The sequence below is a fragment of the Sus scrofa genome, chromosome 4 (assembly GCF_000003025.6).
Source record: "Sus scrofa isolate TJ Tabasco breed Duroc chromosome 4, Sscrofa11.1, whole genome shotgun sequence".
NCBI lineage: Eukaryota > Metazoa > Chordata > Mammalia > Artiodactyla > Suidae > Sus > Sus scrofa.
Window position 1 is genome coordinate 101,054,060 of NC_010446.5, and position 22,088 is coordinate 101,076,147.

Consider the following 22,088-nt stretch of genomic DNA (forward strand, 5'->3'; position numbering starts at 1 on the left):
AGTATGAACAAGGCTGTGCAAAAAGGTGCTGTTACAGCACACAAGCCTGTACCTACATGAAAAAAGTTGTAGTTGTATCTTGCCTCTGAATAAGGGTCATGCTGACTGGCCATGACAGACCATGCTGGATCACCCACTTGGTAATCTGTCATCTGCCAAGACTCAAAAAGACATGGGAGTGCGCGGTTGGGTACTCTGAGCATTTCTGCTTCTAAAGTGAGGCAGCTTTACAGGTTGTTATCTTCGGGTTTCTCAATTCGCAGTCTAGAGCTTTCTTGAATGGACTGCAGTATTTTGTAAGTTTTTGGACTTATAAGAAGTCAGATCTTTTTATGGGCTCTTCCCTTTTCCACACAGATGTCCAGAGGGCTTCTTGGGAGAATATTGTCAACATCGAGACCCTTGCGAGAAGAACCGCTGCCAGCATGGTGGGACATGTGTGGCCCAGGCTATGTTGGGGAAAGCCACATGCCGATGTGCCATGGGCTTCACAGGCGAGAACTGCCAGTACTCAACCACTCACCCCTGCTTTATGTCTCACCCCTGCCAGAATGGAGGCACCTGCCATGTGCTTAGCCGGGATGCCTACAAGTGCACCTGCCAAGTTGGTTTTACAGGTAATAAATGGGATGAGGACCCAAACTTTCTTATTCTCAGGTACTTTTATTTAGCATCTTTTAGATATGGTCATCTGGCTCTTTAGGGTCCTCCCAACTCTTACACACATTTAACATTATGGTAAAGAACCAGCATGTTCTAGTAACTATCCTTGACTTCCTTTTGAAAGGGGAGAAGGAAAGAGAAAAAGGGTCAGTACTCAGAAGCAGTTGACTGCTTAAAGTATGTGTGTGGAAGAAAAGTTGTTATTGATAACTTACTCCTTGAAATCTCCTCTCCCCAAATATTCAGGACACTGGCTTCTCTGGTTTTCTAAACTCATTGTTCCTTTTGCTTCTGTATTGCCTTGCTCTTGTCCTCATGCATTTCACTTTTGTGTTCTCTGGAACTCTTCTTTGAGCCCTCTTTTGAGGCCTATCACACCTTTCCCCAGGGACTCTCAGTGTCTCTAAATACTTCATCATTTTCTTCATGACTCCCATAGTCATCCTTTTGGCTCCACCCCCACCTTGATATTCAGGCTCATATGTCTAACTATCCATTGCATATTATCCTTGAAAATTCAACAGATACCTCTAATTCAAGATGTTGGTATAAGTAGTGGCACCAATGTACACTCCAAATACTTTGAACTGGAAACTCCCTCCCACTTGCCTACACCTATTTAGACACCTAATCTAACCTCTGAAATAGCTTTCACCTGTCTAACCCTCTCCATTTCCTCTCCTACCCTGCAGTTGAGGTCCACGTCATCTCTCACCCAGACTCCTGCAATTGTTTCCTAACTGGTTTTCTTGCTTTTACTTTCTCCCCATCTTGTCCACTTGTCACATTGTCACATCTTTAATTAAGTGCAAATCGTCCTGCAAACTCACCTGGTTACAATGCCTAGTGACATTTCATCACCTCCAGAGCAAACTACAAACTCTTTTACGTGGCTCTTATAGCCCTTCGTAGCCTAGGCCTTATGTCTTTTTATAGCATCACTTCCCCACCAGCATCTAGTTCTAGTGACGCCACCATTCTCATCATTTCCTGAAAATGTCATGCTTCCTGTTGCCTCCATGCTGTTGCACACCCTTTGCCTGGAATACCCTTTTCTACAGTTGGTGATTGCCCAATGTTATTGTAAACTCTCATTGACCTTTCATGATTCCTTTACACAGTTGGTCTTTATATTCTATTATTTAATGTGTTAAATTTTATTGCAATTAATTTTTACGTGTCACTTATCTGACTACATTATGGGCCCTTCAAAGGTGGGTCTGAACTTTGTCCAAAATGGACCATAATTGTTTATTAAGTTAGAAAAGGAGAACTATTTATCATTTTGTCCTGTACTATAACGATGATTCTGTAAACCTAATAAAAAAAACGAAAAACATACTCAGAAAATTAGACTGGATCACTTAGACTGTTTGTTCTACTGATTTTTCATTAAAAGCTGTTGGTACAGGTAGAAGATATTTAGGATGACCTGTTATCTCCATCATGATTAGGACAGCTCTGATACTGTGAGTCATTGAAGACATTTAGTGGTTAAGAGAATAATTTTTGCCTGAGTGTCAGTTTTGAGTTGTTTTGCTCAACAAGGCGAAGGGAGAGCCTATCCACTTAAAGTATTTTAATCCTGGCTAGTGAAAAGGGCAGTAATGCCTTCTTCATAATTAAAATTTTACTCAGAAATAACCCTCAATTTAAAATGTATTCCTTTCCCATTAAAAGGATCTCTTCTTGGTGTTCTGATAATCTTTACACGTTTGCCACTTTCATCTGTCACTTAAAGCATCACCATAGGTCAAGCTCACCCTTGATGTTGGTTTCGTGAGAGTCCAGGACCCCCACCTAGTCAGACCTTATGAGGTCATCTCCACTCCACTCATAGATCTTCAAAGAGAGAGAGGCAGGAAGTTAGTGCCTATACAAAACATATATGGGAAACCAAGGTCAGAGACCTTTTTTGTTGTTGTTGCAATTGTAGGCAAATACTCAGAGATACACAGATGTCAGAAGTAACCATTTTTATCTGTTCTCCACTATAGGTAAGGTAAGAAAATAAACCAGAAGAAAAATAGCAGTTCCTTCATTTTCTTTCTGCTTAGCACCCTGAGATATATGTGATGTGTCCAAATTTTTATTACTCCTTTACCCTTTGATTTGACATTCCTTGATTGGCAGAGAGCACTCCTGTGTGTTTTTGTGTCACCTCTTTCTCCCTTTTAGAAAAGCTATCATGACTCTCATTTGCTTTTGTGTGGGGGCCAAAGATTTGGATGTTTACCTAGACAACCAATTGGAATATTAACAAATTCAGGGGGGTTTCATATATTCAGCTAAAAAAGCTTAAACTAAGGAAAGCAAAAAGCCTCCATGGTAGCATGGGAGTATTCTTTTTTCCTCTCTCTCTTTCTATCTCAGTCAGCTTTGATTCCTTGGAGTCATGCCCTAAAATTCAACACATTCTTCTTCCTGCACCTTTCTGGTACTTCCCTACCTGAGAGAGTTCACAAGGATTACTTTTCTAGACTTTCCCATCATTCTCATGACAGCTTCCAGTTGTTTTCATACATAAGGAGTCAGAGACTCTTTATCCTCTTCAAACACATACAGCAGTATTTCTGTTAAGACTACAGTTAGCAAAATGTTTCCCAGAATACGTGTGTATGTGTGTGTTAAAGGAAAAGAAATAGTATTGACTTGTTTCTATCTTTAAGAGGTCCTCTTAGTCTTAATGTGTTGTGGAAAATATGCATACATTTTACTCATTCAAAAGACATGATTTGAGAGCCTATTACAGGAATCTGCCCCAGTATGACAGGTGATATAATAAAAGGAAACATCAAACTTGGAGTGTGTGTTTGCATGTGCAAATGTGTGTGTGTGTGTGTGAGAGAGAGAGAGAGAGAGAGAGGATGGGGACTTGAGGAACTGATGGGGGGCATTAAGGATGACTTTGCTGCAGTGGTGAATTTTTAGTAGAGTTGTCAAGATAAAAGGAAATCCACCAGGCAAATAAAAAGGAAGATGACCTTCCAAACGGAGGGGCAGCTTATGCAGAGATGATCCAGACCCTTCTATGCTCTAGGGATTGTTGGAATCCTGCAGAAATGGGCTTCATATGACCAGCCGGCAGTCCCTCCCAGCCACCACCATGTGTTCCACTGCATTTTTGTGTCTCAGATGAGGGCCTCTGTCAGGTGATCTTGAGGAGACTCTGATATGGGCTTCGTGTAAAATTCAAAGACCGTAAGGATTCTCCATGCAACAATTCCCTATGTCACCTCTTGGGTTTGGAGATGTGGAGTGGGGCTGACTCCCATTTCTGTGGGCAGTACTGATTCTGTTATCCTTCTTCTAGGTAAACTGTGTCAATGGACTGATGCCTGCCTGTCTCATCCCTGTGCAAATGGAAGTACCTGTACCACAGTGGCCAACCAGTTCTCCTGCACTTGCCTCGCAGGCTTCACAGGGCAGAAGTGTGAGACTGACGTCAATGAATGTGACGTTCCAGGACAGTGCCAGAATGGGGGCACCTGCCTCAACCTTCCAGGTTCCTATCAGTGCCAATGTCCCCAGGGCTTTACAGGCCAGCACTGTGACAGCCCCTATGTGCCCTGTGCACCCTCCCCCTGTGTCAATGGAGGCACCTGCCGGCAGACTGGAGACTTCACCTTTGAGTGCAACTGCCTTCCAGGTAAGGAGTCCCCCTAGTGTCCTGGGTCTGGGGATGCACCTCCAGCAGGGAAGGGAAGGGAAGGGAAGGGTGGGTGTGGCTCAGTTGCTGCCTTAGGAAGTATCCTTCCCAGCAGGGAAAAGGGGAAGTGAGAATTTTGTGTGGGGTGGTTTGCTGGTGAGAGAGGAGTTTTATGGGCCCAATGTGGTCCATAAACTGAGCAGGGGGTATATACGTGTCAGGGTTTATGATGATGAGTGGCTTGGAAATTGTTTATTGTCCTTTTTGGAGGAACAGTGAGAAATAAGAGAAACAGAGCTCTGGGAAAAGGATAAAGTCTATGGAATGGAAAGGAACACAGTGAGACTTAGACATTGAAACGTTTTTATGTGTAATTAATAAAATGCTTTAAACCGAATTGACGTTAATGGTAGATCAACTTTCCTATATGCTTTTATCTCTGCTATAATAATAGATTATTTTGCTATCTACCTTAACTGCATCCACCTACACTTTTATGATTTTCCATGGCTTCTGGTCTTCAGAACCCTTTCTGCCTAACCTCTCTGACTTTGGGGTAACTCTACCCAGCCTTGAAGCTGGAGAATTTTGGAACTAGGGTGGAGGGTGGTGCTCTGTTAATAAGTACTTTTTGATGAACACTGATAGATTGTGTGTGGCACAACCACACTTAACCCCAAGATAGAAGGAAAAAGATGAGCAATGTATAGGAGCTTGGGGACCATTGTTCTGTAGGACAAAAAAAGAAGCAAGACCGGCCAATTCACTGAACTCCTTATAAAAATGATGAGGAGGCTGAAAACTGAGAATTTTGATTGGGAACAGAACACAAGCAGCTGGAGCAGATGAATTACTAAGCAACAAAGATTCTGTTTTTATACAAATATCCTTAGTGCAAAAACAAAAGAAGGAAAACTGTAGGGGGGAAATAATGTGCTAAATAAGCAGAATTCTCTCAAAAATAAGTTGTTCTAGCCACTCTTTTGGAGTGGGGATCTTAGATTCTGGTGTTATGGGTATGGTTCATATATAATGGGACCACATATTTTATCTTTTGGGGATTAAAGGTCATATGTTGGTCCTCGGGATAAAAACAAAATTAAATGGTCATTTATTCATTTCATTCAGTTAAAATTTGTTGACTGCCAGCTATGTTCTAAGCAACATGCTCTGTGCCTGGGGTACAGCAATATAAGACACTACCAAATAATACAAAAGTGTGCTATTGAACCGTAAGCCACAAGAACAAGCTGTTTAATTGTATTGCTTTCAGTTTCTCTTTCAATGAAGAATAGTTAATGCTACCACTTAGGCACTAAATAAATTTTTATTTACCTAATATTGCTGTTATCCACATTATTGTATAGAAAGATATCTTTCTTTACTCCCATTTTTGTTTGCATTTTGAAGGTTAAAAGCTGGAAGAAGAAATGTAAACAATTTAATTTTGCAAATATTCTAATAGCCTAAGTGACTAGTAATTGAGGTTAGTGCAATTTATTGTTTAAGGCTAAATAAATGTATTTTTTAGTTTCACGAAAATTACTTTTAATTGTTGCCTAGAACAAGAGGTTGATTTGGCAACAGAATACTAACGGGAAGTTAGAGAAGTCAATAAAGGAAGTTTTTAGCTGGGAGAGAGTGATTATTCACTCTCATAGTCTCTGCATTGTTATCCATTAGCTACGATAAGAACCTTAGGGAATTCTGAGAGTGTGTCCAGGAAAGGATCTGTCAAACCAGAATAGTATCTCCTCCTTGAGAAAGGAAATAACCAGGGATTCCACAGCTCAGAGGCTGCCAGGGCTAGTGGGATGGAGGAAGGAGCTCTTTACTCTTGCTTACACTCTGCTTATAGTTTAAAGGAAGACATTTTTTTTTTTTTTTTCACACTGTTGAAGGGGTGTGTGTGTGTGTGTGTGTGTGTGTGTGTGTGTGTGTGTGTGTTTGGGATCAAGATGGGGGGTGCAGAGTTGGGGACAGAAGATTTGGCAAAGAGTGTAAACTAACATTTATTTAATGCTTTTTATGAGTCAGGCACTGTGCCAGGTACTTCTGCATTCATTAGCTCCATTACACAAAAACCTTGGGGAGAGGTATTATTTTTCGAGTTTTCCCAGGTGAAACAACTCAAGTTTGGAGATGTTAAGTGATTTATCCAAAGTTGCACAGCCAACATGTGGTTAGGCTGAGTCCTGAAACCCAGGCAGGTTATTTCCAAAGCCTGTGCTTTGTATATCTTGTTGCATTACAAAGTGCTTGTCTGCCTCTGAAGCTGCTTTAAAAATGTGTAAAATTTTTGTTAAATACTTAGGGGTGCTTGGGTTAAAAATATAGGTTCGTATTATAAGAAAAAGGAGATACTTCTAATTAAGATTTAATAATATTTGTTACCTTCCTGCCTGTGTATAGCATCATGAAGATATTTAAAAATAGTTAAGTAGACTAGTTCTTGCCTATCTGGGTTCCAGGATCTAAAACAGACAACGTTAGCCTGGACAGTGTATAGAAGGAAATTAAAAAGAATTTAAAACAATAGATGATGCACTAATGAATAAATATATATTTACACAGTGTGTAAGATTTTATGCTCATTGTTTTTTTATGTCTCAGGTGGAGTTTGCAAAGTACTAACATTATTTCCTCCTAGGGAAATAATGCCTGGAGGTGATTTTCTTTTACAGGGTCTTTTTCATAATGCAGTACCATTCTCCTTCCCCCTCCCCCATTGCCCTCCACACTATTCAGGAGACTAAAATGTAAACCTTTATTTGAAGAGAATCATTATTTCATTTCTAAAAATGGGGAAACCACGTCAGCAGGAGGCAAAGTAGCTTTTGTCAAGGTCTGAAATTCTCAAGTGGCTGTTTCCCCGCACATTTTAAGCCTTGGCAGTTTTTTACTTTTTTGACCACCCAGCGGCACATGGAGTTCCCAGGCGAGGGATCAGATCTGAGCTGCAGTTGTGACCTATGCTGTAGCTGCGCAAGGTGGGATCCTTTAACCTACTGCTGAGCTGGGGATTGAACCTGCATCTTGGAGCTGCAGAGATGCTGCTGATCCCGCTGCACCACAGCAGGAACTCCAAGCCTTGGCAGTTTTAACTGAGGCCTACCCTGATCACCCTATTTCAAATCGTAACCGTTCCCTTCCCCCTTTGTTACTGGCCCTGGTCTACCTTTTCTTTTCTTTTTCTCTAACACTTATCATCTTCTTACTATATAATTTGCACTCTGTAATTTACCTCATAGGTCTATTGTGTATTGTCTGTCTTTTCCAAATTCTGCCACCTCTTCCTCTCTCCAAAGTGAAAGCTAGGATCTCTGTTTTTGTTTAGTGATGGATCCCAAGCACCTAGAAATGTGCCAGGTGTATAACAGGCACACACCTATCGATTGACTGACTGCGTTCAGAATAATATGGTAGTATTGAGAATGTAACTTTGATTTACCCATTTTCTTCCTGGTAAAATGCATCCTAGACTTAGTTTAGCTTCTCCTCCTGTACTTTTAAAAGAACTGGAGTCCTTTTTAACTCTGAAAGTCAGTGAACCTCATGTAGGTTAGTGATTATAATTCTTTTCCTGCAAAGGGCACTGTAGTACTAAGTAGTTTTTAGCATTATTTTAAAACTATGGAAAGGGAATTAAAACTGCAAAAATGACTCATCATCCTTGATAAAGAAAAAAGTGTTTGTAGAGGGAAGAAAAAAAGAAAATGTATTCAGAGGGAGCTGATAGAATCAAATCAAGACTCTAGTTTATCTTCTCCTTGGATCAGAAACTGTTAACAATCCAGATCCTTTATGAACTACCATTAAGTAAAGTTTTTACCAGAAGCTCTGAGAAGAACACTCAGCCAGAATAATTTTAACAAAAGAGCAAAATAGGAAATAAATTATTGAGTCATTGATTCCCAGTATTTTGGGGTTAGGGCCAGTTTGTGGGGAGAGAATGAGTTAAACTAGTTTTGTGTTTGTGGCTATTTTAAGAAGTAACACAGATGGTCAGAAAACAGTGGGTTGTTTGACTCTCCTGGCTGTGACTTGTGAGTTCACAGTTGAATTGGACAGTCCTTGAAGGACTTTCCCCTTTTCCTTCTCTCCTCTACTTCCTTATCCCCTTTTAAACTTCATAAAACACTGTCTGATCTGTCCTCTCCAAACGAGGAATGTTTATCCTTTGTAAAACTACCTCTCTACTTAAAACAGGCTGATTATATGTGATATCCCTATGTCATTAAAATAAAGCTTAAGCACATTTTGCGGCTTTTGTGTCTGCTGTGCAGTTGCTGAGCTTAAAAACTGTTAGAAATAATTCCCTCTTGCATTCTCATATGCACGGGCATGTGACATTCTCTCGGGTATTATACTAATCATATTCTGGCAGGTTTCTCTGGAGCAGATGTAGGAGTTACCATACTGTTTTGCAGGGCACATTACTTTTGCCCCTTTAACTTGGACCTTGAGTCCAGTTTTACTTGATAGTCCTGGAAATCTTTCTTGTTCTCCCATGCTTGTTAGTTTTGCCCATGCCACCAACTCAGCTTTCTATCACTTTCTTCCCCACCCACCGTGCCTTTTTATATAGAACTTATTCCTTGTTTTGTGGCAAAGGTACCTGTTTCATGGAAATGCCTTCTATGTTCCCTACCCCTGTTGAGATGAAAGACCCTCTAAGATCTTTTGGTGACCTATAGTCCTCTCACACAGCTCTTACCAAACCGACTGTTCATCCTTCCCAGTAGACACTCCCATTTTAACTTTTCCCCCAGGATCCAAATCTGTGCCTGGCACAAAATTGAGACTCAATGAGTATTTGATAAGTGAATGAATTAAATGTGATAGAGAAGATAAGTCCTATATTGTATAATTTTTTAATGTTCTGAGTTTATTTCTTTTGAACCTCTTAATTCATGTCTCTGACTTCTTTGGAGATAAAGTTAGAAAGGAAAGTGGAGGTCAGAATTCCTGTTGTAGCCCAGTGGGTTAAGAACCTTATGCAGTCTCTTTGAGGACATGGGTTTAATTCCTAGCTTCGCTCAGTGGGTTAAGGATCTGGCAGTGCCATAAGCAGCAGTGCAGTTTGCAGATGTGGTTTGGATCTCGTGTTGCCATGGATATGGTGTAGGCCCCAGCTGCAGCTCCAGTTCAGCACCTACCCGAGAAACTTCCATATGCATAAAAAGGAGAAAAAAAAGTGGAGATCATTTGGGAGATATCAAGGAAGACAGGTAGGAACAGCAGCCTGGGTGGGTGGTAGGCCACTCATGGGATCAGTGAACTCACTGGGGCCCGTTCGGAGGATGGATGACGTGTGCCAAGGAAATCATTGGGATAGAAGTGGGGCCAGTTTGCTCTTGTGACAGGCTTCTTCCCAGAGGGCAGAGAGAGAAGGTAGCCTGGAGCCATTAACCTTTGTGCCTTTGTCTATTTCCAGGCATCCCTGGTTTTTCCCCTCACTCTCACCCCTCTGCACCAAAGCTCTTCCTGAGGACCTTCATCCTGGCCTGGAAGAATTGTGGCTGTGTCATCTTCCCCTTTCTGCTCTCCTATTTGTGCCTCTCCACAAGCCTTTCCACCCTCACACCTCCCAGGGTCTGAAAATGGAAAGATATGGAAGCTCTTTTGAGAGATGTGTGGGATGACAAGTTCAAAAGACACTTTTCTGCTCCCCACCCTCACTGTCATCATTTATCAGTTACATGGCCCATGGTTTTATAACAGCACAGTCTTAAAATGTTCCTTCTGAGTTTAATTTCTTTCTTTTTGGCCTTTTAAGGATGTGAATTGGCTTTAAGCAGTAGACTCCTTTTAGTGCAGTCATGTGAGCCTTTCCGTAAGTCTGCTACACCCATCCCACCCACAGGTCTGGAGACTTGTCTGTTTCTCTTAAAATCTTAAAGAATTAAAATATTTTAAAGAAGTGATTGCACTGTAACTTACTCATTTAAGCCTTACCCAATGTCCCCACCCCACTTTGGGTAGACTTTCTTATAGGAATTTGCCATCTATTTCCAAAAGGAGTGCTGTAGTTCTACATTTAAAGCATAAAATTTTTCTTAACTTTGAAGGAGAACTGATTTTGAGTTTTCTCAGACATGGGAACTTTTGACTCAGGTCCATTTTCCAGGAAAGGGAACTCTGGGGTCCCAGAGAGCATACTGATAGAAACTGGGTGAAGTTTCTGTGTTCAGTACTGACTCCTACCTGCTCGCCATGTACACTTGGATAAGTCAGCCACGTGGCCCTTAACTTCTTCATCTGTAACACAGATGGATTAGAGTAGATATTCTCTAAGGGATGATTTGATCCCACCAATATAGCTAATATGTGTAGAACACTTTTATAATTGGGTTCTTTGTATTATTATGTATAGTTTATTTTTATTTTTGTTGTAAGAATTCTTTATATATCCTAGATATGTCTCAATAGATACATGATTTGTATCTATTGTATAATGATTTTCTCCCATTCTGTGGGCTGTCTTTTTAACTTTCTTGATGGTATCATTTGAAGCCCAAATGTTTTAATTTTGATAAAGTCCAAACTATCAATTTTTTTTTTGTTGCTTGTGCTTTTGGTCATATTTAAGAAATCTTGGCCTATCCCAAGTGACAGAGATTGATTCCTATGTTTTCTTCTAAGTGTCTTATAATTTTAACTCTTACATTGGAGTTAATTTTTGCATATGGAATGAGGAAGGGATGCAGCTTCATTGTTTTGCATCTAGATGTTCAGTTATTCTAGCACCTTTTATTGAATTAAGTGCTTTTTTATTTACTTTTTTTATTATTACTCAATGAATTTATCACATCTGTAGTTGTATAATGATCATCATAATTCAATTTCACAGGATTTCCATCCCACAACCCAAGCATATCCTCCCACCCCCAAACTGTTTCCTCTGGAGACCATAAGTTTTTCAAAGTGTGTGAGTCAGCATCTGTTCTGCAAAGAAGTTCAGTCTGTCCTTTTTTCAGATTCCACATGTCAGTGAAAGCATTTGATGTTGGTGTCTCGTATGGCTGACTTCACTTAGCATGATCATGTCTAGGTCCATCCATGTTGCTAAAAATGCTGGTATTTTGTTCATTTTAATGGCTAATATTCCATTGTGTATATGTACCACATCTTCTTGATCCACTCCTCTGTCGATGGACATTTAGGTTGTTTCCATGTCTTGGCTATTGCAAATAGTGCTACAATGAACACTGGAGTACGCATATCTTTTCGAGGCATGGTTTTCTCTGGATAGATGCCCAGGAATGGGATTGCTGGATCAAATGGTAGTTCTATTTTTAGTTTTCTGAGGCATGTCCATACTGTTTTCCACAGTGGTTGCACCAACTTACAATCCCACCAATAATGTTCTAGGGTTCCTTTTTCTCCACACCCTCTCCAGCACTTATTGTTTGTAGACTTTTTGATGCTGGCTATTCTGGCTGGTGTAAGGTGGTACCTTATAGTGGTTTTGATTTGCATTTCGGTAAGGATGAGTGATGTTGAACATCTTTTCATGTGTTTTTTGGCCATCTGTATGTCTTCTTTGGAGTATTGTCTGTGTAGATCTTCTGCCCATTTTCTGATGGGGTTGTTTGTTTTTTTGGTATTCAGCTGCAGAAGGTGTTTATAAATTTTGGAGGTTAATCCCTTGTCAGTTGATTCATTTGCAAATATTTTCTCCCATTCTGTGGGTTGTCTTTTCATTTTGTTTAGGGTTTCCTTTGCTGTGCAGGAACTTTTAAGTTTGATTAGGTCCCATTTGTTTATTTTTGTTTTTATTGTCATTACTCTTAAGAGGTGGATCTGAGGAGATGTTGCTGTCGTTTCTGTCAGAGAGTGTTTGGCCTATGTTTTCCTCTAAGTAAGTGTTTTTTTTTTTTTTTTTTTTAGATGTTATTTCCCCAATACAGTTTTTTTTTCTACTGTACAGCATGGTGACTAGTTACATATACATGTACGCATTCTATTTTCACACATTATCATGCTCCATCGTAAGTGACTACACATAGTTCCTAGTGCTACACAGCAGGATCTCATTGTTAATCCATTCCAAAGGCAATAGTTTGCATCTACTAGCTCCAAGCTCCCTCACTCCCTCCCCTTCCCCCATGGCAACCACAGGTCTGTTCGCCAAGTCCATGATTTTCTTTTCTGTGGAAAGGCTCATTTGTGCCGTATATTAGATTCCAGTTATAAGTGATATCATATGTCCATCAACAGATGGTTGGATTAGGAAGATGTGGTATATACACACAATGGGATACTACTTAGCTATAAAAAAGAGCAAAATAATGCCATTTGCAGCAACATGGATGGAACTAGAGACTCTCATACTGAGTGAAGTAAGTCAGAAAGAGACAAATACCATATGAATTAAGCGTTTTTTTAATATCTAACTCATTTAATCTTTAAAACAACCTTTTAAGTAGGTCCTGTTAGTTACCCCAGAGAGGAAAGAAAGTTTCAAGTATCTTGCCAAGTTACTCAGCTACTACATGGCAAGGATGGGAATTGAATCTACTCAGAGTGGCCTCAGAGGCCATGCTTCAACCATAAGTTAACTCTTTACCTACTTGCCTTCTTATTTACCTACCTGGTGACAAAGAAGACCTACCTTAAAAATAGTCACAAAAAGACAACATTTTAGTTCTTAAACGCTGTGGCTATGTTGAAATGCTTCTGCTTTCTTAATTTGCCTGTGGTTAGTAAGTTCAGTTAGTTGTAGCACTGGCTAGTATAAATACAGGGTCATAATTTCAATTCCTTATAGTTTGGCTTCAAAGCTTTCATCACCTCCTTGACACCCTAGTCAACCACATTTTGTCTTTGTCACCAGGGAGATCAGGTTGGGGGAGGATGACCAATATCAATTCTAGGATACCACCAGACCATACAGATTCTAATAGTGTTGGGCAGGACCCCTTATGTATCCCATCATCCCATAATCTAAACCACTCTCTAACTTTCCTGAAGAATGTTTCCATTGAGGAGCACTAGACTAGGAACACAGACCTCAGTTGTTCAGGGACTATACATCTATCTATAGATTTGCCCTCAATTTATCGTAATTGTGGGTGGGCTTAAACAGTTCGACACTTTCTGACTCATTAGTCCATTTGGAAGACTTTCATATGATTAAACAGATATATGAGTAATATGAATAATTTAAAAAGTCTGAGTCTATAACATTTTTCAGAGTCTTTCTCAAGCTGACATAATGATTCATCTACTTGAATGGACTGAGTACCAAATACCTGGAGAAATGTAATTTCTCTTCAGTCAAGTTTTCATTTATCCGCATCTTCCACAAAGTGATTTCCTTTGGTCTCTGGGTAGTTTTTTCAGTAACTTGGTTCATACTCATTTACATAACTGCTACTGTAGTTAGAGAAACCAGCCACGTTCAGTGTAACAGAGAAGATATAGAATGCCACAGTAGCTTGTGGTAAGGAGTGAATAAAGCGAGGTGTAATTGATGTCTCACCAGACTGTAAATGCCCCGAAAGCAGGGACTCTCCTTTACACAGTTGTGCTGGTGCATAGTGTAAGACTCACAAGTGTTTTGAGTAAGAGAGAGGAACCTTAGGGAACATTTTGATAGAGGTCAAATATTTAGTCATACTGTATTTCAAATAAGAGAATGTTCAGTGAACATTCTGTCTTGTTTTAAAACTGGTAGTCTTTTATTTTAATAGCTATGAGATTTTGTAGCAAGGAGAAAGAAAAAAGCCCAATATATAAATTATAGAGGAGCACAGCAGTATGGGCAGTTAGGGTGAAGTTTGGTGTGCTAGTTTCATTTTCGTAAAAGGAAAAAATCAAGAGGAAGGAAGCAATGCTATAAAAGTGGAGAAAAGGATGAAGAATTTGAAGGGTTGACAAGTTTAATTAGTAATAATGCCACCCCATGTTCAGATAGCTCTTTATATTTATACTGTATTTTACTCATGATGTGGCACTTAGAACAACCTAGAAAAGCAGGCTGGGCAGGTGAAATCAGCCTCGTTTTACAGATGAGGAAGCTGTTTTCAGAGTTTGTAATTTACCATGTATTAAATAGCTTAAAAGCAGTGAGGGTGACTTTGACCCATATATTCAGATTTTATGTTCAGTATTTTTTTATGCCCCCACCCCCATTCTCCTCTGATTTTCCCAAGCAGTCATTCCAGGGGAAAAAAAATTAAAAGGAATTTAAATTTAATTAGGCAATCTTTCATCTGTTCTTCCCATTAATCTAGCACGGAGCTGGGGAAAATCTAATACCCTCCTCCCTTTTTTTAAAGAACCTCTTAATAGCTGTCCTGTGTAGACATTTATCTTCACTGGGATTTTATTTCATGAAAACACTTTGAAATACTTGTGAGGTAACTATGAAGGCATGTCACTGGCAAAATGAGTCATTTTTAACTGTCCGTGCTTGAAGTAAGAGAAGACAGAAGGTTGGGGGATTTTTTTCTGTGGTGAGTCTTGGGTTGACCAGCTGCTGACAATTGAACTGAAATAATGAAGTCAGTCTGTTCTGACGACCACGTCCTGTGGCGAAGAGCAGATCACATTATCTGTGTGATAATTTATCATTTTCTCTTGTTCTTCTCGTCCTAGGTTTCGAAGGCATCACCTGTGAGAGGAATATTGATGACTGCCCTAACCACAAGTGTCAGAATGGAGGGGTTTGTGTGGATGGGGTCAACACTTACAACTGCCGCTGCCCCCCTCAGTGGACAGGTATGTCCCGTGTGACACATCAGTCAGAATGGGGTGTAGGTTGGTCACCAGAGGCAGGTTGTTATTGAAGTAGACTCCTTTTACAAGGATCTCGTACTTCATCATTGGGTATAGTGCTACCAATATGTACCCGTGTTCACTTGAAGAAAGAAATATTTTCACAGGTATTATTGGGCAGCTTTTGTAAACCCAGCCCAATACTAGGTGGGAGATATGAGAAAAGAGCATTATTGACAGACTCTTGAAGTTATTATCTGGCAAAAACATCTGCCATGCCTAGAACATAGCAGATGCTTATTAGTATTTGAGGAAAAGAACATACTTAAATGCAAAAATACAAATGTTCTCACAACATACACACAAAAACAGTAACTGTGTGAGGTCAAGGACATGTTAACTGATCTTACTGTGGTAATCATTTCACATTTTACATTTCACATATCATCATCTTATACCCCCTTAAACTTATATGATGTTGTATGTTAAATATAGCTCAGTAAGGCTGGAAAAGAAAAAGAAACTACAACTTGTCAAGTTTTGGTGTAGTATCAAAGAATATTCATAATTATGTGATAAAGTTATTAAAATATTCCCCCTTCTACCCACCCTTCTTCCAGCTAAAAGGAAGGGAAAATAAATTTTACAGACCGTGAGAGTTCAGAGCTTATTGTTTGTGTACGGACAAAAACCGATCTCATTTTACTGTCATGTTCTATAATTATTATTATTTTTTTTTTGGTCTTTTTGCCTTTTTCTAGGGCCGCTCCTGTGGCATAAGGAGGTTCCCAGGCGAGGGGTCTAATCAGAGCTATGGCCTCCAGCCTATGCCAGAGCCACAGCAACTTGGGATCTGAGCCACGTCTGTGACCTACACCACAGCTTACGGCAACACCGGATCCTTAACCCACTTAGCAAGGACAGGGATTGAACCCACAACCTCATCGTTCCTAGTCATATTTGTTAACCACCGAGCCGTGATGGAAACTCCATGTCCTATAGTTATGCAAAGGGTTGAGCAGGTCTTCTTAATGATGTTATTTTTATGACGTCTATCTACATTTCTCTTTTTCCTTTTTTAATCCCTTTTTTGCACATAGATTTTTCTGATGTTAGAAAACTAGTCTTAAATTTATAACTGGAAGTATAACTTTCCAATTTATATTGGAAGTTTTTAATGTCTTAGGCAGATTTTCCTCTTATTTTTGAAATTGAGTTTATGTAAACATTTGGTTCCAATTTCTGTTTATATCTATTTATCTAACAGAAAGTGGAGACAAGTAAGAACTGATTAAAGAACTGATTAAGTGATTAAGAACTGAGCCTTTTTGAGAGAAATTGATTGATTTAATGTAGAAACCCAAGGATAAGTTAATGTTACAAGATAAAAACTACAACATCAATGAAAGGATTGTGCCCAGGAAAGAAGTCTTGATATTGGATTGCTGTTGTTACTACCTGGTATTCCTTAGAGGCTCTGAACTGCCATCCCTCATCTGTAGCAACTGATCATTTAGAGTACTCTTTAGAGCTGTAGACTATGAATAGAAAAAGATTAAAAGGGTTTAAAACTTCAATAACATGATTTCCTGGAAGGGCACACATTTCTGCTTTTAATCCCCAAACTGTCTTTTTTAAAAATCCTTTCCCACCAGATTTCCCTAAAATTGGACTTCCCCTAGAATTTCTTCTCGATGTCTTGATCCTAGGACTTCACTCCCAATCCTCTGCTCTTTCTGTCAGATCCTCTCTACTCTTTAGCTTTTGCCATTTCTCTGGTGGTTTTTCATAGGCTTTTTTTTTTTTTTTTTCAGCTTAAAAAGATGACTGAGGAGTTCCCACTGCGGTGCAGCAGGTTGAGGATCTGGTGTTGTCTCTGCAGCAGTTCAGGTCTATGTTGAGACATGGGTTCGATCCCCAGCCTGGTGCAGTAGATTAAGGATCTGGCATTGCTGCAGCTGTGGCGTAGATCGCAGCTGCAGCTCAGATTCAGTCCTAGGCCTGGGAATGTCCATGTGCTGCATGTGCAACAACAACAGCAAAAAAAATTACTGAAAAGTTAATTATGTGATGGATAGTAACTGGAAAGATTTAAATTTTTCCTTTTTCGATGGTCCTCACAGTGGTATTGGGAAGGATGAGGTACTTGTTAGGAACTTGACCCCATTCAAATCTCTCCCTTTCCCTGTGGGAGGGAGTGGCTCTATGTGGTACCATGTCTTCTGATGCCAACAAAGATTAAATAATTGTGATTTCATTGCTGATTTCTCTTTGATACCATACCCGGTTAGTTTCCTGCTTTGGTATTAATTAGGGGGGCCCAATATTGAGGGAAAGTTTCCCAGTCAAATGATATTTTACCAAAATTTCTTACCCTAGGATGTTTAATAAATAGCTTTTTTCTGTGAAAGTCTAATAAGATGTGTTTCTCCATGTGTTTTTTATTTTTCCTGTAAGGGATGGCAGAAATGGTAGATAAATTCAGTGTGGCAGTATTTATTTCTTTTGGTCTGCTGTCATTTCAAGTACCCCTTAGCCTTCAGTTTCTCACCACCGGTTTCCTTCCTCTTTTTCACTCATGCCAATTCTTAGATTTCTCACAACAGCCTTCTTTTTGGCTATCCTGGTCACCAGCAGGATAAAGTCAAAAGTACTTCCTTTGTTGTAGGAAGTCCTCTCTGGCCTCAGCCCTGCCTGCTTTTTTCGTCTTCTGGAGTATCTAGCAGTGCTTCATTTTCCAGCAATGAGAACTGCTTCAGGTTCTTCTGTGTCTTTTCACACTATTTCTTTCCTCTAGATTTCCCTTCTCCACTCCTCTTCCTGTAGACCTCACCATTTTAGCCTGCCTGGCTCAGATCAAGTGGTAACCTCCTTCAGGACACCTCACTCCAGGCTGGGCTACATGTTAGCCTCTGGGCTCCCTACTCTCCCAAATGTTCCTCTGTGACAACACTCCCCACATTAATGTTGGCATTTTTATATCCTTGAGGTGAGGGAATGGGGTTGTTGCACTGTTGATAACACGAGTTACTAAGCTCCTTAACAGACCTTTGTTGTTAGTGCCATGTTGGTGAGCTGTTCATTATCCCAGCCCCTACCTCATTCTGAGAATAGAAAGAAAATTCGGAGTTGTAGGGTTCCTATCTCTTGATATTAGAGCTATAAATAAATTCAATTAGTATTTCCTGACTTAACACAAATTAGAGATGAATGAGGCTGGGGACTGAGAGTTAACTGATGTTTATTAGCTGCCAAATGATGTGCTACTTACAGCAGTGTTTTATTTTGTGTAATCTTTGCAGTAACTGTATGAGGGATAGAGCTTTTTAAATATTCTTTTTACAGATAATAATGGATATTCAGAAGAGTTAAACAATTTACTCAAGGCACATAATGGTTGGGTTAGGGTTTGAATCTAGGCTTGTTGAACTCCAAGTCTGTGTGAATCTGTGATCTTTTTTATTTAATATAAATTGACTCAATGGGTTTTTATATTTTTAAAATATGTATTAAGATCTTTGAGTCATTTTAGTAGATTGAAGGTTCATTTATAGTTTTATTTTCTAGGATGTGGTGCGTCATTCTGTGTATGTGTTTTCTTGGCCACTTTGAGATTAGAAGTTAATATGAAGTGAATGTTTTATATTCAGTCTGATGATTTTTTTTTCACTATACCTGAGAGCCTTATTGCAGCTGCAGAATTCCCTTTACCATGTTCAGCTGCAGAGTTGAAGCATGAACTATTTGGTCTGAATTTTGACAAAATAGAGAAGGAAGAGTTAGAGTAGGCTACTAGGAGAGGAAATAAAGTTGCCAGCTAGCTTAAAAAAAAAAAAAAAGAAAGAAAGAAAAATGAATGGGATGATATAGGTAAAAAAAACCCCTAGGTATCAGTGTAAAATAAACAGAGATTTGGGAATTGGCTACATTTTTAACAGGAACAGCCTGACAGGAACTATGTTGTTTTATAAGTACATCGACATAAAAGTCCTGATCTTTTGTGGTAAGCTCTGGACTTCAGGATGACCAGAAACTTTTTTCCAAGTTTATTCATGATTAATTTGGGATAAATGAGTCAGCTTCCCTTTTTTTGGAAAGGTTTATTTGCTATTCATGGAACTGATACCTCTTAGCTACTTGTTGGGGTATTGGGAGAATAAATGGTGTAGTAAAAAGCTTTTTTGAGATTTTCATTCATTTAGCAAACAGATAACATGTAAAACACTTTAGGTCCATGCTTACATGGTAGCCACTCACCACATCTTGCCGTTGAGCATCTGAAATATGACTGGTCTGTTTTGAAGACTCAGTATGAATAAAAAGTATAATTTCTCAGTAATAATGTTTTAAATTATGATTAGATGCTAAAATAATGTTTTGAATACACTAAGTAAAATATAATATTAAAGTTTATTTCACCAGTTTTTTTTTTTTTTTTAAGTGCTAAAAAAAATGTGCTTCCAGAAGATTTAAAATGACATCTCTGTCTCTCATGATAGTGCTATTGGGTAATACTTCTTTAGATGCAAAGATGTACTATGTAGAAGCATCCTCACTGATCCTAGATGGATGGACATGTAGCTGTCCTCGAGGGGCCCTGTTGGCCTCACTAGAGAAAAACATGTCGGCCTATTCTGGTGTAGTTTCCATATGAAGTGTGGACAGAACTGTGGCCTAGCCCAGTGTAGAGCCTTTCTACCTGACATGTTGTCTAGAATAGTACTAATTTGTGCCTTCAAAGGCTACCACTCTTCCAGACAAACCAAAATCCAGGTGGAAGAAAGAAATTGGTGTTGGGGGTTGGGCAAATGGTTTTCTTTTTTTGCAGGAATCTTGTTATAGGGATAAGCCAGTAGTTGGAAGTTCCTTTGGGGAGTGGAAGTATACCTAAGAATTTGAGGAAACCTGAGCACATATGTCTTTATTATTACTGTATTTGGCTCCAAGCCATCTTATGGGAGAAGTTCTGCTCTGGCAGATATCCACTTAAGGAAAAAAAAGTTATAAAAGGCCCCCAAATTAATTGAAGCAGTGTAGATTAATGTTTTGTCTACATAGGTTATTATTTGAATTTTTCTTTTGGAGGTTCATGTCCTTCAGAATTAAAGTTGACTCTAAACTCAACTCACAAATTCCACTCTGGCAGCTTTTGGTTTTGAGTTCACTCCTAGGGCAGATGTGATTTATTTTCCTGTGCTTGTTATTAACCCAGAAATGTAATTTCAACTTGGGCTTGGAATAGTGTTTTGGGACACTAAGCAGAAGTGAACAATGGAGGTTAGGTGGACGTGAGTCAAATAAAACCGACCACATTTGCTTTCAGCTCTCCTTTTTAGCAAGATGAGCCTAAAGAGTTGGTTAAGATTCCCTTTGCTGTCAAATGCTCCAACTTCAGTAAAAATTTTTGGCATGAATCAGCAAGCATATACTGCCAAAGGTGGTGTCTGGAAACTGAATCTTTTTATGGTGGTATTTTGTTTTTGAGCTCAATGCTCCTATTTTAGTCTTGCTTCTAGTTGGTGCAAGCTATTCTCTAGGATTAGGCTTTTCTCATAACCACATTTCTTTTTTAAAAAAAATACTATAGGAATAGGGCTTTTTGGTTGAGATTGGAAACTAAGTCATCTGGGGTGGCAGGTTTTTTTCATTTGTATTCTGCGTGGGGGAATGGGAAAATACATCTTCCATTTCAGTTTCTCTGCTGTGAATTTGACTGTGAGGACTTGAAAATTAAGCCTGTTTTTTTTGTTTGTTTGTTTTGTTTTTAGTTTTTTTTTTTTTTTTTTTTTTGAATTCTGTTTCCCCACCTAATTTTAGTTTACTGTCAGTTGGGCAGACTTCCAGAGTGCTAACCTGAAGGACCCTCATTCCAGAGATCTCAGAGATGATGATGGTCCTGTTGGTGGAATCAGGGGTGAGTGGTTAGTATGGTCCAATACAGAGTGCAGGAGGTGAGACTCAGGGATCTTTTATGCCCTCGTGACCCATGACTTAATGTCTGGTTTTTGCTACAACCCAGGAAAGATCCAGTTTCACATCATGACTTTTCAAGCCTTCATAGAATGGGTGTAAGGTAGCTTTGATAACAGATACTCGTTGTGTAATTAACAGTTATATCCAAAATACTATGCTGGATGCTACAAGGGATACAGTGAAGAAATATATCAATTCCTGGCTTTAAAGAATGGTCAGATTCACTAGGAAGAAATAAGAAAGTCTATGCATAATCACAGTAGGAGTTAAAAAGCAGGATTGATTGTGAGTTTGAAAGAAGCATGGATAGGAATTGGGGATCATCTATGAATGTGGTCAGGTGAGGGTGTAGATTGAGAAGTGTTAACTTCTGTTTTAAATCTGAGTAATAGAAGCATGTGAGGACTGTTGACAGAGATAAAGAAATAGGCTAGAACTGTGGTGAATTTGAGATAAGTTTTCCAAGTGAAAATATTGAGCAGCAAGACCCAGAGGGTCAAATGGAGGAAGGGGCTAAAGACTATAATTTTGAGTCTTGTTTTTGAGCATTTGGGTCTGAATTGTTAGATATGTCTACACTTAGGAAAATAGATGATAAAAAGGATCCAGTGAAGAAAGGTGAGGGAAGGGGATGTATGAGAGGTTGGAAGAGGCTCTGCCATTATAGCATCACTGTGTCAAGGGGTGTATTTTAAGACTGCATCCTTGACTCAACTCTCCTTGCCTCTGTTGTAGCACATGTGATATTTTACTGCTCTTACTCATTTACACGCTTACCTCACCTAATACACTTTCAGCTTCTGGAGAATTGGGAACTGGTCTTACTTACTTTGGCATTCCCAGGACCAATTTTAACAAATGATGGTTATTGAATGAATGACAACCAGGAGACTCAAATACAAATGACAATTGTAAAGAGTTAGAACTTTTGAGTTCATTAGAAATCTTCTAAAACGTAGTTTCAAAAAAAGGAGACAGAAGAAATACAGATTGGAAGGTGTTAAAAGGAAAAGTGGACATTGAGGAAGGAGTAAAGGGAGTAGGTATAGATTATTTGTTCAAGGTTTCGTCTGGTTAA

The 22,088-nt window shown here is 39.3% G+C and overlaps 1 protein-coding gene across 3 annotated transcripts in view; it reads left to right on the forward strand.

Annotated features, from left to right (window-relative positions):
• NOTCH2 (notch 2) overlaps positions 1-22,088 on the forward strand; it is a 200,827-nt gene that overhangs the window by 102,538 nt on the left and 76,201 nt on the right. For all 3 annotated transcript variants that reach the window (XM_021090691.1, XM_021090690.1, XM_021090689.1), the window contains exons 3-5: positions 358-617; positions 3,977-4,312; positions 14,918-15,040. In XM_021090691.1, coding sequence (XP_020946350.1) covers positions 452-617; positions 3,977-4,312; positions 14,918-15,040 — 625 coding nt within the window. In that variant the 5' untranslated portion in view covers positions 358-451. The remainder of the gene's footprint in view (positions 1-357; positions 618-3,976; positions 4,313-14,917; positions 15,041-22,088) is intronic.